Source organism: Leptodactylus fuscus, chromosome 2, assembly GCF_031893055.1.
Source record: "Leptodactylus fuscus isolate aLepFus1 chromosome 2, aLepFus1.hap2, whole genome shotgun sequence".
NCBI lineage: Eukaryota > Metazoa > Chordata > Amphibia > Anura > Leptodactylidae > Leptodactylus > Leptodactylus fuscus.
Genome location: NC_134266.1, coordinates 165,557,708 through 165,576,462, shown reverse-complemented (window position 1 = coordinate 165,576,462; position 18,755 = coordinate 165,557,708). Strand labels below are relative to the sequence as shown.

The 18,755-nt window shown below is 39.8% G+C and overlaps 1 protein-coding gene and 1 pseudogene across 1 annotated transcript in view; one reads left to right on the top strand and one right to left on the bottom strand.

Annotated features, from left to right (window-relative positions):
• The window catches only part of CFAP47 (cilia and flagella associated protein 47), a 478,593-nt gene that overhangs the window by 280,273 nt on the left and 179,565 nt on the right, over nucleotides 1–18,755 (bottom strand). The window contains exons 32-34 of the mRNA XM_075265004.1: nucleotides 18,245–18,326; nucleotides 13,910–14,047; nucleotides 7,377–7,563 (exon numbers count right to left, since the gene is read on the bottom strand). Coding sequence (XP_075121105.1) covers nucleotides 7,377–7,563; nucleotides 13,910–14,047; nucleotides 18,245–18,326 — 407 coding nt within the window. The remainder of the gene's footprint in view (nucleotides 1–7,376; nucleotides 7,564–13,909; nucleotides 14,048–18,244; nucleotides 18,327–18,755) is intronic.
• LOC142196427 (U2 spliceosomal RNA) lies at nucleotides 1,907–2,003 on the top strand (annotated as a pseudogene).

The window sequence follows — 18,755 nt, the reverse complement described above, 5'->3', positions numbered from 1 at the left end:
CAACATTTTGGGCTGCGAGAGCCCTTCCTCAGGCAATTAGAATCTGAATAAGAAGGCGTGATGGCTGCCACATATCTAGCAGAAATATATTTCTCATGGGGCCCAGGAAAACAATCAAGAGCTTGCTAAGGGGAGATATACATCTCCCCCATCCTTGGGTTCCTTACCAGGATCAGTTTTCCTGAGCCCCCCCTTACAAGATCTACATCCTGTACATGATATATTGGTCTAACATGGAATAAAATAAAACTAACAAGCAAGCTCCACTACCTGGAGTGCTGTCCATCCTTCAAAACAAGTTTCTATTTAAACTGGTGGGTTCCAATCAGTCACCAGTGGAATAGGTGCACCCATCTGCAAGAAGAGTGCAGCTCACATAAATATTGTATGATATTGTCCAGTATATTGTACAGAATAATAAACGGTACTACGGTATTATGAAGAACAATTTGTCCCTCAACCATTAAGCCCTTATATGGCTCTGTGAACTGCAAAATGAAAAAAGTTATAGGAACTCAAAAACGAAAATTGAAAAAATGCCATCAGCGGGAAGGGGTTAATATTAACAAATTCCACTGCAAGGCCACGTTTCGAGGTTGGCCTTGCAGATGTTGTAAAACTACAACTTCCATATGTTATGTATGTTATTAAATATTTTACTACATTTTTGGCTTGAATTTTTTTTCCCCTACTTTGCTCCTCTAAAACCTAGGTGCGTCTTATGATCCGGGGCATCTTATAGTCCGCAAAATATGGTACTTATACAAAAAAACTGCTACAAAATCTGCAACAAAAAAAGCTGTGTTTGCGCAACGTGGGCCGTCAACCTTAAGGTTGGGGCCACAAAAACACTAATAGTATGATAGCCGCTGCGAACTCGTCTGTGACTAACCACCTTTGCTCTATAGTAGCAGCTCCTGGCATGCACTGGAATGTACTAAGGATACAGTATATTCATTTCTTAAGCACAGTAATAATAAGTCTGAAACATGGGACCATGCCATCAGCCTTTTACTTTCTAATACTATTGTTCTCTTTAATCTATGAATAAAATAAAGCTTCCATAGCTGTGTGAATAAACCAATAAGATGACCTAAAAGAACCTTGTGTACAAGTAGAGAAGCAATATCTGGTATATACAGAAAAATAATTACAGGTGTCTGAGTGGAAAATCTAAGCTGTAATATAGCCTAAAGTCGATGCCATTCTTATAACCCTGCAATATAGGTTTAATTTGTTTTGCAGTGATAATACTGGCAAGCAACAACAGCAATAATAATAGTAATGCACAAATAAATACAATTGGTAATGTACAATATTTCTAACAAATATAGGAAATCTTATGTATAGAACACGGTCGAATGCATTATCTCTGAACCCCTAGGCTCAAAATGTCAATCTATATACAGGTTAATCTGTATTATACACCAAGGCAAAAAGCACAAATCACTGTAAATAACCACATAATCCAATTATAATGAAAAAATATATACTAAAAGCATAAAATGCAACGATAAAATGTGTTTCCATGTAGTTGTGAGTCACAACAAGCCTAAAGGAATAACAATTTCGAATGAAAAAAAAACCCAACAACAAAAGGGCTCGTTCCCACGATGTAACGCGGCGTACATTCAGACACGTAAACACATGCTGCCATTCATTTCAATGTGTGCCGGCTCACGTGTGCTACACATTGAAATCAATGGGTTAAAAAGCCTCCCATTGATTTCAATGTGTTATGTGCGTGAGTCGGCACACATTGAAGTGAATGGGATCTGTTTTGAGCTCTCACACTCTGACATGTGTATACGTGTCTGAATGCACGGCCCGTTGCATCGTGGGAAGGAGCCCTAAGACCACTAGATTGCAAAGTAACATGCTTGTGTCATTCCTCCAAGGCAATAGGATATTTATCGGCCTTTTGGCTAAGATCAAGTGTAGTATCTGTTCTTATCAGTGTGCAGCCTGCTGGTTTTGGGAGTCAGAGCTACTGGGTACCCTCCTCAACTTGGCCGGGTGTTCAGCGCTAGTCTCCCCCTGATGGGTGTGTTTGATGCCATACTTTATGCAGGCACTTCATCATGTCCCTGGGTATGTGTTTTTTCTGCATTTGATTATCAATTGGATATTGACCTTTTGCTACTTCCACATATTGTACGATACCGCAATCTCAGTCTGGGACATTGGTAATTTATATATAACTATTAATCTATGCAGTGTATATCATATATTATGCTGTAGGTTGAGGCATACCATAGGGTGAGAGAGCTAGGGATCTGTGTCACTGATTTTCAGTGACTTGATGTTGTTTAGGCATACCATATTCGAGGCATACCTTTTATACATTGATCGGCGCTGCCATTTATGAATTAGCCCACTTTTATTGATATGCTAATTATTCTGCACGGAGCACTGGAAGCCTTCTCAATGTTCCCTGAGCACCGCTTGCATCATCAGCCTTCCCCGATTCTCACCACCCCCTTCTTTACACATGATCACTCCTCCTACAGTTCTTCATTGCTTTCAGAGCAGCTGGCCCCTGTGTGAAACATCCTTATGCCTGTGGCTCAGACGGAAAGCCATAGTTTTCACAAGCAAATCTTGATTGATTTGCATGAAATTGTAAGTGAAGTCAGTTTTTCTATGGTTATGGCAATTTTCTCTTTGTCTCTATCATTATGCCTGTGCTTATATACAGCTGTCACGTATTGTATTGTGTATCCCTATGAGTAATACGCAGTGGGAAAGCAGGATTTTATAAATAATTTGCAACCAATAAAGCCGTCATTGTTCTTGTCTCCTATTATTAATGATTTGTAATTAAGAATTACACATGCAAATTCCATGAAATCAGGATACAAAAATACCAGCTAAAATACAAAGTATTTCAGTTATTGCTCAGAAAAAAAGATGTAGGATCCACATGATAAACAAAGGCCATTTTGAGATAGCTGGAATGAGACTGCAGTTCAGTATCCTTATTAAAGGGGTTCAGTGCCATCAATACAAATGACACTAAGTGAGCTGAGTAACCATGTTAGAGTTACTTAGTACAGAACTCTTAATTTATATGCTTACTTGCAGGAACATCTCGATTATCTACTTGTAACAGCACCCCCTAGAGGGCTAGGTCTGTGCATTTCATTCTAGTGAGACTCTGTTATTCCTCCTACACCCAACAGCAGAACAACTAGGGTATTCCTGCCCCTATGAGCTGTTAGGACAAGCGGAATTTTTAATTACCTAACAGCTTTTGACCCGTATAAGATGCTGGAAGACCTGCTCTCCCTTGTGTTTTTTTCTGTCCTGTGGGACAGGACAGGTGCTAGGGGAGATCAGGGCTTCTGGCCTTAGGGTCTGCCCCTCTCCCCCTTCAGTTACCTTTTTAGTGATTCTTTTCCTGGCCCTGCGGGGTGTCAGGGGGGCTCCCTCTCCTTGGGTGGGGGGGGAGGTTGACAGCTTTCCTCTTCCGCCCCCCTTCTTTGTCTCTTGCGGCGCCGGCTTCGGTGGCCGCGTCTCCTCCCCGCCGGGTGCTTGGTGGTAGGAGGAGGGGGAACCTTTTTGCCTGGGAACCTTTCTCAGGTTCCCCAGGTCCGCCGTCTATGGCGTCCCCCCAGGAGATTATATTAAGAATCTAGGGGATTTTTTTTGTTTGTTCCCCCCATGAAAGATAGTGCCCCCATAAAAAGTTGAACTGTACACCTCTGTCTTGGTAAGGATACCTTGCAGTAGTTCAGGTTTGTTTTTTCTCATAGTACCCAGCATGGTAAGTTGTTTTTTCTTCAACATCTGGCCTAGCTGATAGGATGTAAAAAAGTTGTCACATGTGACATTTTGTCCTTTTAGTCCATGAGTCAAATCTAGAACAACACGCATACCCTGATTTTTTTCAGGTCTTTCATCAGGGGCTTTTCCTGTATACACTTGAACATTTAAAGCATATGAACTTTTGCTGTCGCAAAGTGTCCAGATCTTCATGCAATATTTTGCTGGCTTACTTTGTATATATTGTCTGAATGGGCACCTACCTCGGAATGCCACCAGTTTGGAGATGAAGTACACATAAAAAAACATAACTTTTGCAGTCAGAAATAATCAGAGACCTGTAGAACAGTATAAAATGCTATCGGGTCATATTGACCCGAACAGTACAAGTATAACAATCAGCGTGTAGCAAAAAGTAATAAAAAAAAAAAAAAAAAAAAAAAGTAGAGGTCCACAAATGAGGAGAAGTCAAGGAACCACTAGTTTCAAATCCTCATTAAAAAAAAATCTGCAGGGTCTCAAAAATCATTTCGGGTCATATTGACCCGAACATAACAGCAGGGTTAAAGCAGTTTGTGAGGGGTGTTTGTTCTCTTCCCAGGATGTCGTCCTCATCTTCCTCCATTTTGCCGCCTCGAAGGAAGGCCGCGAGTAAAAGAAAGCACCTAGCATGCGAGAGCTACAGTAGGATCGCCCGCATATTCCAGGATTGGTGTGCGAGAAATCAACGCGATCCGGATAGAAACTCAGTTCTGGAGTTCCTACAGAATGGCCTAGAGAGAGGGTTAGCAGCGTCTACCCTGAAAATCCAAGTCTCAGCTCTATCTGCTCTCCTGGAGACACGTCTAGCACTAGATCCTCTAGTCAAGCAGTTCCTAAGGGGGGCTGCCAGGCTCCGCCCCCAGGTGCATCCCCCTGTCCCTAGTTGGGACCTGGCTGCGGTTCTACAAGGCCTCTGCTCCCCCCTTTCGAACCTTTACCTGAAGTGGACTGGAAGTACCTATCATACAAAGTGGCTTTCCTGTTGGCAATAACTTCCGCCAAGAGAGTTGGCAAGTTACAGGCCTTATCGGCCGCCGAACCTTTTACTACCTTCTTTCCAGACAGAGTTCAGATGAGGTTCGTCCCAGGATTCTTGCCAAAGGTACCAACCCGTCAAAATACTAACCAGGTAATCATTTTGACGGCTTTCTTTCCCTCCCCTGCTTCCGAGCAGGAGAAGAGGTTGCACACGTTGGATCTGGTAAGGCTCTAAAGCAGGGGTAGGGAACGTACGGCTCTCCAGCTGTTGCAAAACTACAACTCCCAGCATGCAGCATTGCTCTGCTGTTCTTGGAACTCCCATGGAAGGGATTGGAGCATGATGGGAGTTGTAGTGTCACAGCAGCTAGAGAGCCGTACGTTCCCTACCCCTGCTCTGAAACATCAAAGACCACCCTGTCAAGATGGATCAGGGAAGCCATCAGTTGTTCCATACGGGCTCAGGGGCTTCCTGTTCCAGAATTTATCCGTGCCCATACCACCCGTGCAGTAGCAACATCATGGGCAGAGACACAGTGTCTTTCCTTAGAGCAGATATGTGTTGCGGCTTTGTGGAGCTCACAGCTGACTTTTGCCAAGCACTACAGGCTGGACTGGCGTACGACAGAGTCAACTGCCTTTGGTCACTCTGTTTTGGCATCAGCTTGCCAAGATGGCCCACCCTAGGGGAAATAATACTTGCTAAGTCCCCAGTTGTGCGTAGGGGGAAAGAAAGATTATGAATGATAATCTGTTTTCCCTTAGCCCAAACAGCAGCACAAGGCTCCCTCCCTATGATGTACTGTTTGTATATTTTATGTCTGCATAAAAGTTTATACTGTACTTATACTTGCTACTAACACAAGGGAGAGCAGGTCTTCCGGCCTCTTATAGTGGTCAAAAGCTGTTAGGTAATTAAAAATTCCACCTGTCCTAACAGCTCCTAGGGGCAGGAATACCCCAGTTGTGCTGCTGTTTGGGCTAAGAGAAAACAGATTATCATTCATATTCTTTCTGTTATGCATGCCAAGTGGTATACAGCACAGCTTCTGTTGCATCCTCAGTGAAAGGAGAAGGAATAGTAATTTCATCTTTCTACTTATAAGAGAAAAAAACCCAGCATAGGCAGCAGCATATATCAGTAAAAGGTAGTCACCCAGGCAGTACTATAACAAATCATTTCCATATTTCTGTGAGGAAAAATGTTTAGCAATACTTTACAAGTAATTCCATAATGCAAATTTAGTTTACTTATTGGAATTTTTATTTCTGGAACCTTTTAAGGCTGAAATTTGTTTTAACTGTGGGAGGTATTGTAGTTGAAATATGGGTGCTAAAATATTATGTTTGCCTTAAAAAAGATATTTGTATGATATTTTACCTTCAGTAAGTTGCAATGTACCGAGCATTAACCTCTCGAATATATATATATATATATATATATATATATATATATATATATATATATATATATATACCCTGTGAAGCAGTAGATTACTAATAAAATCCATGGCACCCTTACTTTCACATCATTTGCTGCAATGTTTGTTTGGCACATAACATTTATTTGTCAGCAAACCTTTTCTTCCATGGTATGTGTGATAAGGGTAAACATCTTGAAAATCCAAAGTAAGCATCACACTATATTTCATTACACCAGATTAAAAGTTCGATAGATTTCATCAACAAGAGCTTATTTCAATAAATCGGAATTAGCACACAAGCCTGTCTATACAACTTTGCCCTTTAAAATGCTGTAAGAATTTTTATACAAAATATTCAGATTTGGATTTTAGAAATTGACAAAACCTTTTAAAATGTTGTAAAACCAACAGAACTATATTGCCCGATACCTAACAGATTATAATATAGCGCTAGAGGTACCCTGTGTGCCAAGTGCATGAACTCGTGGTACACAGTGTATTATATTAAGCTAGCGTACAACAAAAAAACAAGTTTATTAATTATCAATTAAAATAGCGGAGCTAAGATAAAGTTAAGAAAATTCAGAAATATATTCAGGCTTCTAGGTGAAATGAAGATAACTAAATTAACATAGATATTCAGGTTTATGAACCAAATTACTTCTCTGTGGCTTCCTATCATATGCCCTTGCTCCCCTCCAGTCCACCGTCAACTCTGCCGCTCACCTAATTCATCTCACTTTTCGTTTTTCATCAGGGTCTCTCCTTTGCCATTGGCTTCACTGGTTAGCCATTGTTCAATGGATAGCGTTAATACTGACATAAAAGGCCATCCACAACGCTGACCTAATCTCCCGCTACCTCTCCACACAAACTATTCTCTAAAGACCTTCTTCTTTGCTCTACTCTTATCCAGTCTTCACACAACCGCCTCCAAGACTTTTCCTGCACATCTTCCATACTCTGGAGCTCATTATCAAGATATATAAGTGTGCCCCTCATAACCTTCAAGAGGACTCCGAAGACTCATGTCTTCCAAACAGCCTATAACCTCCAATAACAATACTGCCACCACACCATCTGAACAGCTTTTACACCCACCTACTGTATCTATTCCTCTTCCCTTAGATTATAATAATATTAATGTTAATATTTCAATTTACCTACCTTTTTTACAATTTCTCCATGCCACTTTTCTCATCTTTTCATAATGGACATTGAGCCAAGTAAGAAGGATTCTCTCTGATGTTGAATATATGTTGCTCGATAATGGTTCTGAACTGATTCTTGGAATACAATCTATCACATTGTCATCATTATCTTTTCTTTGTGTAACACGTGAAAGGATGAACACCTGAAAAATAAGGCAGAATAACACATACCGACTATTTTATTCTGATTAGTCTGGATGATAATCTAAAGGATTCAATAACAAGAACAATACTTAAAGGGTTTATCTGACTCATTATTATATTTAATGATCATTTAACAGGGTTTGCGGAAGGGGCCATAAACATAATTTTCAACTTTACAGGCCCTCTGCCTGTTTGTGCCAGGTGACTGCACCAGTCAACCTCAGACTACAGAGGTGACTTCCTCACAAGCAGAGCATCACAGCAGTCATAGTTGTTTGTGAAGAGGTCACTACTAAGGTCATTGATTGGCTGTAGTAGTCACCTAGCCCAAACAGTGAAACACAGGTGACATTAGCTAGGGGACCTTTATACAGAAAACCAAGGAGAGGTGAATGAAGTTTTTTTATTTTGTTTTATGGCCTGTTCAGAAGCCCTGATAAACAAGAAAAAAATATATGGATAGTTTAAAGAAAAAAAAATCAGCTAAGGTAAATAATGTCTACAAAGAATGTGCCAACTGACATCAGTCTCTCCTCAGTGGAGCTCATAATCTAATTTTACTAAAATATGCAATGGTGGATCATAATATAGGTGGCTTGGATTTCCATCCAGGGCCTGAGGTTCTCAGTTAGCGCATGGCCACCTAAACCACCCACATCTTAAATTATGGGGTACGCAGAAGCAGCTGCAACATGCCACACACCATGGAAGATGCTAGGAGGACTGTAGGAGGATCTATCTGCACCTTTGTATGTAGTGACAGATGATGGCAGGCAGTAGACACTGCGAGACCTCCTCTAGTCTCCTGATTATACAGCGTTTTGGTGCCACCACCATGCTTGTGATCTTAGTTCTGTTAGGCTGTGTCTGCAGGCCTCTGGCACTAAAAATGTCCCTGCATTGTCAGAGGCAGTAGAGCTTGTTGGGTGCTACCCAATTTTGATGTTAACAGATAATATGACTGAGCACTATTCTGTTTTGTATTAAAGTTACAACAACTTTGAAGAGTAGACCTGACTAATACATAAAACAGATTCTGCTGCCTTTGATGAAGTAGGAGGACCACACCTATTATCTAACAGGAATAAGGTCAAAGTTAGAGATGCGATGCCAACCATCAGGTACACAACACTAGAGGTGATTGACTTCTGCTCACATGTCAACATCTGTGTATCTGTATATGTCTATTGTTCATTGAAAAGAGTAGAAGCAGCTGTGTACATATGTGATAGTATGTAATCATGTGTCATCTTTGTACATATATGTATAGGGGATGACAGCATATAAAATAGTCAGGCTATTATTATTATTATTATTATTGAACAGTAAGTGATGATACAGAGACTGGAATAGGAGGAGTAACCTACAAGTGCCAGCATGATCAGGCTATTATTACTTCTATATTAGAGGTGATAGGGAGGTGATATAGAAGGAGTGAACTGTTAGATGACTGCAGAGAGAACATAGAAGGTGAGAAACACAACTCCCAGGATTTCCCTATTCACTCAGAGAAGTCACTCACTTGTATCCATCACTTCTTGTCCAAACAATGCAAATGGACCAGAAGCTCTGCCCTTCTCAGATTCTTCAGCCATCACTTGTATTCTCCAGCTCTTAGCTCTAGCTCCTGATTAGCGGTCACATGACTGACATCATCACAGGCCCTCCCTTGGCTATTCTCTCCACTTGTTGGATCCATGGAGGAGTGAAGTAGGTGTGTAATGCAGCAGGAGGCCCAATGCAGCTGCTTAAGGCAGGTTTGCTGGCCCCTCAGACACCATGGGCCCTCTAGCAGTTGTTATGGCTGCTACTACAGTAGATATGCCCCTGCTCTGGCCATTTTTTCTTCTGAGAGACTCTGTCTCTCAAACATTCTCTTTTTATGCACAATAAAAATTATATTTATATAACTGCTAAAATGTTAAAAAAAAGAAGGAAAATAAACCCTCCAGCAGTTTTTCATTAGATCGATTTAATTTTCCAACTTTTGTTAATACTGTATCTTTTTTTTTTCAATTTCTAAATACGTTAATTTTTTTCAACTGAAATAGAAAAGTGTCCAACTTTTAATTTCTGGTATGTGTTGTATTGTGAATAAAATATGGTGATATGGGAGCTCCAAATCAATCCAATGTTTTGTTTACATTTTAGTCTTTTAATTTGGGTTGTACATATGATAGGAATAATTAGGGTAGTAGTTGCTATGTCTACCTGGTTAGCTCACAAAACAAAATGAATATATTGAGTACACTAAAATATAACTTTTATTAATAAGATACTAAAAGCTCACTAAAATATGCTACCTACATAACTAGGTGCTTATGAAATGTTATATTAGGCATTCATTCTTTTATTATAGTTTTAAAAAAAAAATGTATTTTTACCACTTCCACCAACTGTAGCTCTTTGAACTCATTAAAGAGAACCTTTCACCACCTCCACCAATTCACACTTTTAACATCTGTTAATATGTGCAGCTCCACTGGTTCTAACACAGTTGGAAATTGTTCTATATCTTCCACCATTCCTGAGCAATCAGTGTTATTAGTTTTGGTGTCTGATATGCTATTCTAAGAAGAGCAATGTCAGACAGAAGGTTGTGGTTCAGAGCTCCAATGAGAGACAGCCAGTGTCAGAGCTCAGAATCACACCCCTTGTCTTACACCGCTCTCCTGACACAACAGAGCCTAAATAGCATGTCAGACACCAAAACTAACAGCATTGATTCCTTGGGAAAGGTAGGGCTAGACTGCTACACTGATAGAGGCCTATTTGGATTTTTTTTCTGTATCCCTCAACTTTCCTGAGTAATTAGTGCAGCTAGTTTTGGTGCCTTATAAGCTATTTAGGCTTTGTCAGGCAGAAATAGACAAGGGAGTGTGATTCAGAGATCTCTCACACTATCCAATCAAAAGCAGACAATGTCAGAGACTAGAATCATGCCCCAGAACCTGCAGCTGAAACTGCCCATTTGATAGTAGAGAGCTTAGCATATCAGGCTCCACTCCATGTGCTGAATGCTCAGAAACAGTCCGAGCGAGAGAAAAAATCCAACTGTGCCAGAATCAGCAGAGCACCTATTAAAGGATGCAAACTACCAGAGTTGATAGAAATGGTAAAAGGGCTTCTTTAATAAAAATAGGGTGATGTAGTTTATTTCATATGACTTATAAATTTGTGAACTCTTCACCATTGCCAATCTAGTACTGAATAGTAAGCCACTCATTATCTCTTTATTTTACTATACATCTATATAAGACACTTTATAACTAAATTCACATGTAGTTTAAGGTGCTCTTGATTGTGCCCTAACAACAGCCCATATAAACAGCCAGCCTCTGGTCTTGTAATGGGCATTGGATAATGTTTCCACAAAAGTTATGGGCCCTAACCTTAACATAAGGCATCACAGTTACAAAGGGGGCTTTGACCCATTTTTGCTTTATCTTATGTGCAGTATTGATTGAAGTGGACAAAGGGTTTGATAGCAGAGATCAGGGGACTTTATTTACTATGGCTCCACTGAATTAGATTGTATACAAAATGATGCACCGTACAATATAATATTACTACATCTCACAACTGTTTGTATAGTTAGATGACAGACAGAAGGATTTTTTTCACTTGTGCCCTGAAAATTACTATGCTTTACAATATGTTGTAGAGCCATAGCCAAATACTGGATTTGCTTATTCTGGATTTGCTGTTCATCAGTTTGACAGCAGATAATCCTTTACATAGAAATACATACAACTGTGAGGCTGTAAACTCTGAAGATAAGTGACAGAGAAGTCTTGCTAGATTCCCTAAGCACATTGCTCATCATAATGACAAACAGCTTGTACAAATGTTCAAAGATATAGGTTTTTCACTGGACAAAATGACGAGGACAACAGGGCTGTTCGGATGCTTTTATTATTTAGTAGGAACTACTGCTTGTCCTGTATGCATGTCATAGGAATAAAATAGTGCCAGTAACATTCTTGTTACTGACACTATTGTATGATTTACTACTACAGTAAAATTCCTTAAGTATTCCAGTAAGGCTCACGTACAAGTGTACAGAACCTTCAGGAAGAAAATTTTACTACTATACTACTATAACTGTGTTTCTTTTATTACAGGAATGTCCTTATTGGATCTCTGTGTTCAGTCTTCTTGCTTCCGGTCATGTAAAATTGGATTGGCTACTGGATTATAATTGTTACAGTTGCAATAGGAGTACTGCTGTGACAATAAATACAAAGAAATATATTTTCTTCTCATTGAAAGACAAATGTCTGAGTATTTTAAACATAGAATTGTTCTAATGCCCTCTATTCAATGTGATTGAAGCTATTTATTCCTTCATACGTGGTACAGGAACTATACTCCAGAACTAATCCTGCACAAAGGGACTACTCAATAATGCTCAGGGAAGCGGTACATACATCTGTGCTAGTAATTCTGCCATTGGAAATATGCATGTAGAAAAATGCAATTCAACCAGTGACGAATATCATATCGCATATCAATCAAAGTTAAAATAGTGTCCTGGTGTCCATCAGATTCCATCAATGTGTCATTTTACCAAAAAAACAAAAGTGCTATATGCTGCCTCAGGCTGTACGCATATCTGTATTGTGTATTCAGTTTTTTTGTTCTTATAGGATGACCAGGATACATCAAATATATTCATTTTTAGTTCAGTCACCTCTGTAAAGTACAGGCTTCAATAGACTCCACTAGTGATGCAGACCTTACCATAAACCCAGAGAACTTAGCAGGAGCATCTAGAATGTATTGTATGATAACAAAAAATGCCCAGACCTCCAGTCTGCAAAGAAGAGTGGGGAATATGTGACATGGTATATGGTAAAGCCCTGGAGAAAGTGTATATCTCAATCAGAATGTTCAGCTCTGTGAGGTAAAGGAATCCAGAATCTGTTTTGTTGCAGGTGCTGAGAGACTTTTTATTTAAAGTATTGTACAGGCTGGATTTTTATGGAGCGGCATATAGGTTGGTAGAGGTATATGCCACTCCTTCTCCTATTCCAGTTCAGCTCTTCCCTAATCAGAGTTGAACCCAGGTGGAGCTACTGGGCTTATGTGGGGTTAAAAACAGGCCTGTAAGGCTCAGTAAAGGGAAAGTTCATACAGAGTTTTTTGGTCAGGATTTTGAGGCCGATCAATGGGAGCTCTTCAGGTGTTATTTCCATTTCTTCCGGCTCCCGGAAAAAGAAGCGACATGCTCATTTTTACAGGCGGATTCGCCTCGCGATTCGGCCTGAAGACACTCCCTCCTCCCGACTAGGCCCATTCATTGGGCCTAATATGGAGCGGACTGCGCGACTGGATGCCGATGCAGTGCACCCACATTCAGTCGCAGCAAGCCATTTTTTGGACCGGAACTCAAAGCGGCCTCTTCCTCAGGTTCCGGTCCAAAAAACCCCATGTGAACTTAGCCTAAGGGTCCATTCATACAGAGTTTTTGGATGCTGATTTTGATGCTGAATCTGCGTCAGAATCCATGTGGAAAAAATACCTCCCCATAGAGTTCTATGGGTTCTGCTCACTTCATTTTTCCACTCGTGAAATTTTTCCACTAGCAGAAAAAAAGCTTCCTTCAGGCGGATTCCGCCTGCAAAAACCAAAGCAGTCAATGGGGGGCGGAAAATTCATATTGCCGATTTGGGCACGGAATTGGCAAAAACTGCAGAGAAAAAACGCTAGCCGTTTTTTCAAGGTCCATACACTGTGCTGGAGGAAAAAAAACAAATACTAAAAAGGTCATAATAAACGCCCCAAAACCGTTTAAAAAAACCATTCCTAAAGCGGATTTTTTCTTCGCCAAAAAACTCCATGTGAATGGACCCTAAGAGTCAGAGCTTAGAGAATGCATGTCTTGTGCTTGCTGTGCAAAGCCTGATTCCCTGTGTAATGTAAGCACTAGAGATGAGCGAGTACTGTTCGGATCAGCCGATCCGAACAGCACGCTCCATAGAAATGAATGGATGCACCTGGTACTTCCGCTTGGACGTAGCTGGCGCGCATGCCGCCTACGTCCATTCATTTCTATGCGAGCGTGCTGTTCGGATCGGCTGATCCGAACAGTACTCGCTCATCTCTAGTAAGCACCTAGGTGAGGTTACGTCTGTTTAGCTGGCACCCAGATGGACAAGTATTTTATTGTAACGTTCTTTGCTGCCGTTTTATTCGAGTGACTATTAAAAGTGGATACCACCATGCTGTGACTTTAAGAATAACTGTTGTTAACTTTCTAACTGTTGGAGCCTGACCCCATCCACATATACAGATCCCAACAACTTATGGATGGTAAATAAGAATTATAACTGGGCTTCTTACCTTGTATATCTGTAACAGTATGTCAGTCCATACACGTTTACTCACAGACTGAAATACATTATTATTTATATGAAGCAAATTAATATCCATGAAATCCGTATTCTTCTTGTTTGAAGGCTGAAGATTTTGAATCTGAACCTTAAAAAGAAAAGATAATTTACATTGAGATGAAATTAGTCAGAATTTTCATGGTTGTGAATGTTATGCTATGTCAAGTTGTTGAAACCTTACCCCTCCTTCACATCTGCGTTGGTATTCCGTCCAGGGGAGTCCGCATTGGGACCCCCCGAACGGAATACCAAACACAATTGCAAGCTCTTTACAGTAAAAGCACACTGATCCCCAGGGGTCACTCTCCACTGCCCAGAAACCTCCCATTTTACAGTATACTGATATTAAGCACTGAACTAATGCCTCCAGTATTTGTCAAAAGAAACAGTGCAGAATTCAGAAAAGCTGAGACTCTGTAAAGGTTGTGAGAAGGTGACAGGCAGAGTGCTGAAGTCCAGAAATATCAGCACCAGGTTTCTGACATATGTGTGGTCCAGGGCAGATCTGGAGTAGGCCTCAGCCCAGGTGTAGATCCTTGGCTCATTACTGGGCCAGAAAAGGCTGCAGCGCCTGCATTGTAGTGCAGTTCCATGAGGTGAAAGGAGGTGTGTGGTTCTGTCCTGTAACCCTGAGTCCGGTAACACAATATTGCTCCTGTTTTGTTTGTGTGGCTGTAAATAAGCCACACATGTATAGGTTATCAGTTCTGTTTAGCTAGTGGCTCAGACGAGCAGGTTTTTATTTTGTTTTTGCCTGAAGTTCAGGCTATATTTTGTTTTGCTCATTTTGTGCCTGAAGTGAAGGTTTATTTATTTTCCTGTTTTTCCTAAATAAACCAATTTGCTGCATATTTTGTGTTCCTGTCTTGACTGTTTGGGTCTGCATCATTGCTTCTACCAAGCTAACTTCCCCACAAGGTATATAACACTTAAGGAATTGTGATGTGAAAGTATTTTAATCTATTACTTCTGCTCATCTATATAAATATGGGTGCTGACCATGTGCATTCCATTTTCCCATTTTTAAATGCATTATGCTGAATAAAGCACCTTGCCTTAAAGATAACCCTTTACTACTTCTACCAAGTCCAACTTTTTGCCTTCTTCAATAGGTGTAGCTCCACTGATTTTGGCACAGATTTATTTTATTCATCCCCCAAATTTCCCAAGCATTCTTTTCTGTCAGGATCTCCACTGTCCGAAAGGTGTTCCCTGTCTGTCTGCTGCAGTCTAGGACTACCCACCTGACCGTAGAGTGCATAATTAGAATATTGAGGTGAAACTAACAGCACTGATTGCTCAGGAATGATGGGGGCTAGAGAAAAAAATTCCAAATCAATTGCTTAGTATCCATTGAAGGATGCAGAGAGTTGGAGCTGATAGAGGTAGTGGTCCTCTTTAAATCACAAAAAAAGCTTAACTGGTTGGAGTCTGAGTGAGTCTGATCAATTAAAATTACTCATTTCAATGATTTTTTTCAGACTTTTGCCAGCAAAGTATATTTTAAATGAGGTGGCATAATAGGTTTTCAGTATTAAAATGTATTCATGAAAACTATGAAATGTAATATAATACACAGCCTAATAAGATCTAGAAACATTTGGAATATCATGTGATAATTTAAAATCCCAAAACATTTATTATTTTGGAAAATAGACTATTTTATGAAGTTACAAGTTTTTTTTTTATAGGTGGCAAATTATATATGCTTATGGAAGAGTAAATTATGGATAGTTATTAAATACCCATTATTTTAGGTATTAGGTGCTAGCAGAAAAAGGAACCCATAGACGCCAATGGGAGGCTTTTTTTCAGTGCTGAAATTCTACACCAAATTCCTCACCATTGTCCTCCGTGTGAATGGACCCTTAATGTTTTCATAATGAAGAGTCCTAATGAAATTATACTTATCAAGCAAAAAATAATCTACAACTTGTATTTTTGGATACCAATAAAATGAATCTCTATTAGGCTGAGATCAGACAGGATTTTTTGGTCAGGATTTTGACTCAGAATCCACGTCAAAATCTTGACCAAAAAAAACGCCTCTCATTTCTTTTTTCCACGAGCGATTTGTTCCCACTCGCGGAAAGAAGAAGCTACCTGCTCTTTCTTCAGGCAGATTCCCCAACTGATTTAGCCGCAGACGTCTGCCTGAAGACACTCTCTCTCAACTAGGCCCATTCATTTGGACCTAATCCAGAGCAGAATGCTGCGACTAGATGCCGATGCACTGCACCGTTATCCAGTTGTGTCTACCCATTTTTTGGTCCGTAATCTGAGGCGCCTCAGTGTCAAATTCCAAACCAGAAAAAAACATCTGAACTCAGCCTTTATACATTTTATTGACATGTTTTTTGCACTATGCATTTATGACACATTTCTTGCTCCAAAACACTATAGACCTGAAAACTTCACTTTAAAATAACGCTAGCGGCGTTTGATGAGGTTCAAAAACACATTAAAAAAGGGTCAATAAACCGGGTTACGTTTTTTTCCACCATTTTTTTCAATGTGTTCTTCAAGGCGGAATCCACCTGTAGTTAGGCTATGTCCATTTTTTTTCCCTCTAGCTGATTTTTCCAGCTACTGGCTCCCATTGAAATAAATGCCAGGCGTTTTTTAAGAAGAATTTTGAGGTGTATTCTACCTTAATATCAGCCTGCAAAAAACTGTGTGAACATAACCTTACTGATATTTTTTTCAAAGTTTCTGGTCTTAGTGAAAAACCGAAGACTGATATGATGAAATTGTATCTAATAGCTACATTTTATTAGAAAGTACATGTCAGTTGCAGGCATCAATCCTTTGTCTGAATTCCTACCACTGTCTATGTAGTAATTCAAGACATAACAGCTGGTAACACAAGCCAAGAATCAAGAGCTCTTTTGTCGAGCACTAATAATTTTCGTGTTTGCCACTAGAAAAAAAAATGTAGTTACTGGCATCCAGTTCTTGTAAGAGCATATTAAGGATATTGCCAGAGGATCCAGGTAATGAAAATTGTTTGATATTTTATAGACTAGTATTAGTGGCTACATACTGTTTTTTTTCATCTTGAGCACATAGCAATCATTACATCAATACCATATAGCTGTACAGGAATTTTCCACACCATAGATTATACAACATGACAGTATTTTCTGTACAAGTGAAACAGTAGGGTTACTTTCAGCTGTGCTGTGTAATGCTTCGTTCCTAAGGCCGGGGCCCCACGGGACGTAAACGCCGCGATTTGCCAGCAGCGGAGACGCTGCAGGAAAAATCGTGGCGTTGTACAGTGCAGGCAAAGTGGATGGGATTAATGCGAATCCCATCCCCACTTTGCGGAAAAGATTGCAGCGCGGACACACTGTGATTTGCAAAGCCGTTGCGACTTTGCAAATCGCAGCATGTCTATTATATCTACGGAAATACCAGCGGCTTTCCCGTAGATATAATGTTAAGAGAAAGTCCACAGAGGAAAACTGTGATCTGTCTCTTAAAAGCGCTGTGGAAAGAACCGCAATGCGTTCACACCGTGGTTCTTTCCGCAGCGCTTTAGCACTGCGATTACGGCCCGTGGGGCCTTAGCCTACAGGGGTTTTCCCTTTTGAAGCATTTAGTGGATAAAAGTGCTCAGTTGATATTTAAGCATTGAGACCACCCTGTGCAATCACAGCTATTTCTATAGCTTATATAGATTATAATATAGAGCGACCACACATGGCCTCCTCTTTTATGGGGAAGGTAGTCCCATGAGCAGACATTTATGCCCTATTAAATGATATATCAAAAATGTCTGTGATGAAAAAAGTTTATTACAGATATTTGTTGCTAGAATATCACTTCATAACTCATAGGATTGTTGTGTGACCTATGGGACCCATGTCTACCTGAAGAAGTAAATGGGGCAATAAAACCTCAACGATCAGAAGGGTTGGCATTACCAGCTGAAGTGCCATTACTTCTTGTCACGGGCAATGAACATCGTGCAGAGCTCTCAGATTCTGTCTATACTTGTGTCCTTTGATTTAGAATACATACACCATATATGTAAGTATGAAAATTACTAAAATTACTATTCTTTTTAAATGTCCCTATGTTTTGTGAGACTTCTTTGAACTGTTTCTTGTTTTTTATACATATAAAGCTGACCCATCAGGTACAGTAATAAGATGAGTCAGATTGTTCATTGAAAAACTCATTAAGTAAAAAAAAACAAAACAAACAAAAACAAAGTAAAACTTTACTTATATATTATTAATATATACATTAAGGTTAGTGTCACAATTCTAGAGATTACCTGTACTTGCATCCATCTTTCATAATCAAGAGGCTCAAAAAGATACTCAGGTTTTACGTGAGAAAGAGATGCTCCCTGGTTTCTGTTCAGAACACATAAAAATATCAATTTGTAAACTGTGGGTATAGAATACATCATTGTAAGCTTCAAAAGACTGTCTAAGCTTCAAAAACATTGTCTATCTCCTGCACAACATGATAAAGAGATGCAGAAGAGCTGAATTTTGTAATGTAAAAAAAGCACAATGTGTTATCTGTGGTAGTCAGCAACACTACGGGAAAACTTCTCAATTACCTTAACTAAACGAGGAATCATGGTACACAAAACAAAACAGTTCTTTGATAAATTTAACACTGCTACATCTTTACAAAATACAATACATAGTACAAATCCAGCAGAAGTGATATTTACTAGTGATGAGCGAACACCGTTCGATCGAATATATATTCGATTGAATACCTGGCCGTTCGAGGTATTCGATTACAATCGAATACCACGAGGTAAACGCAGA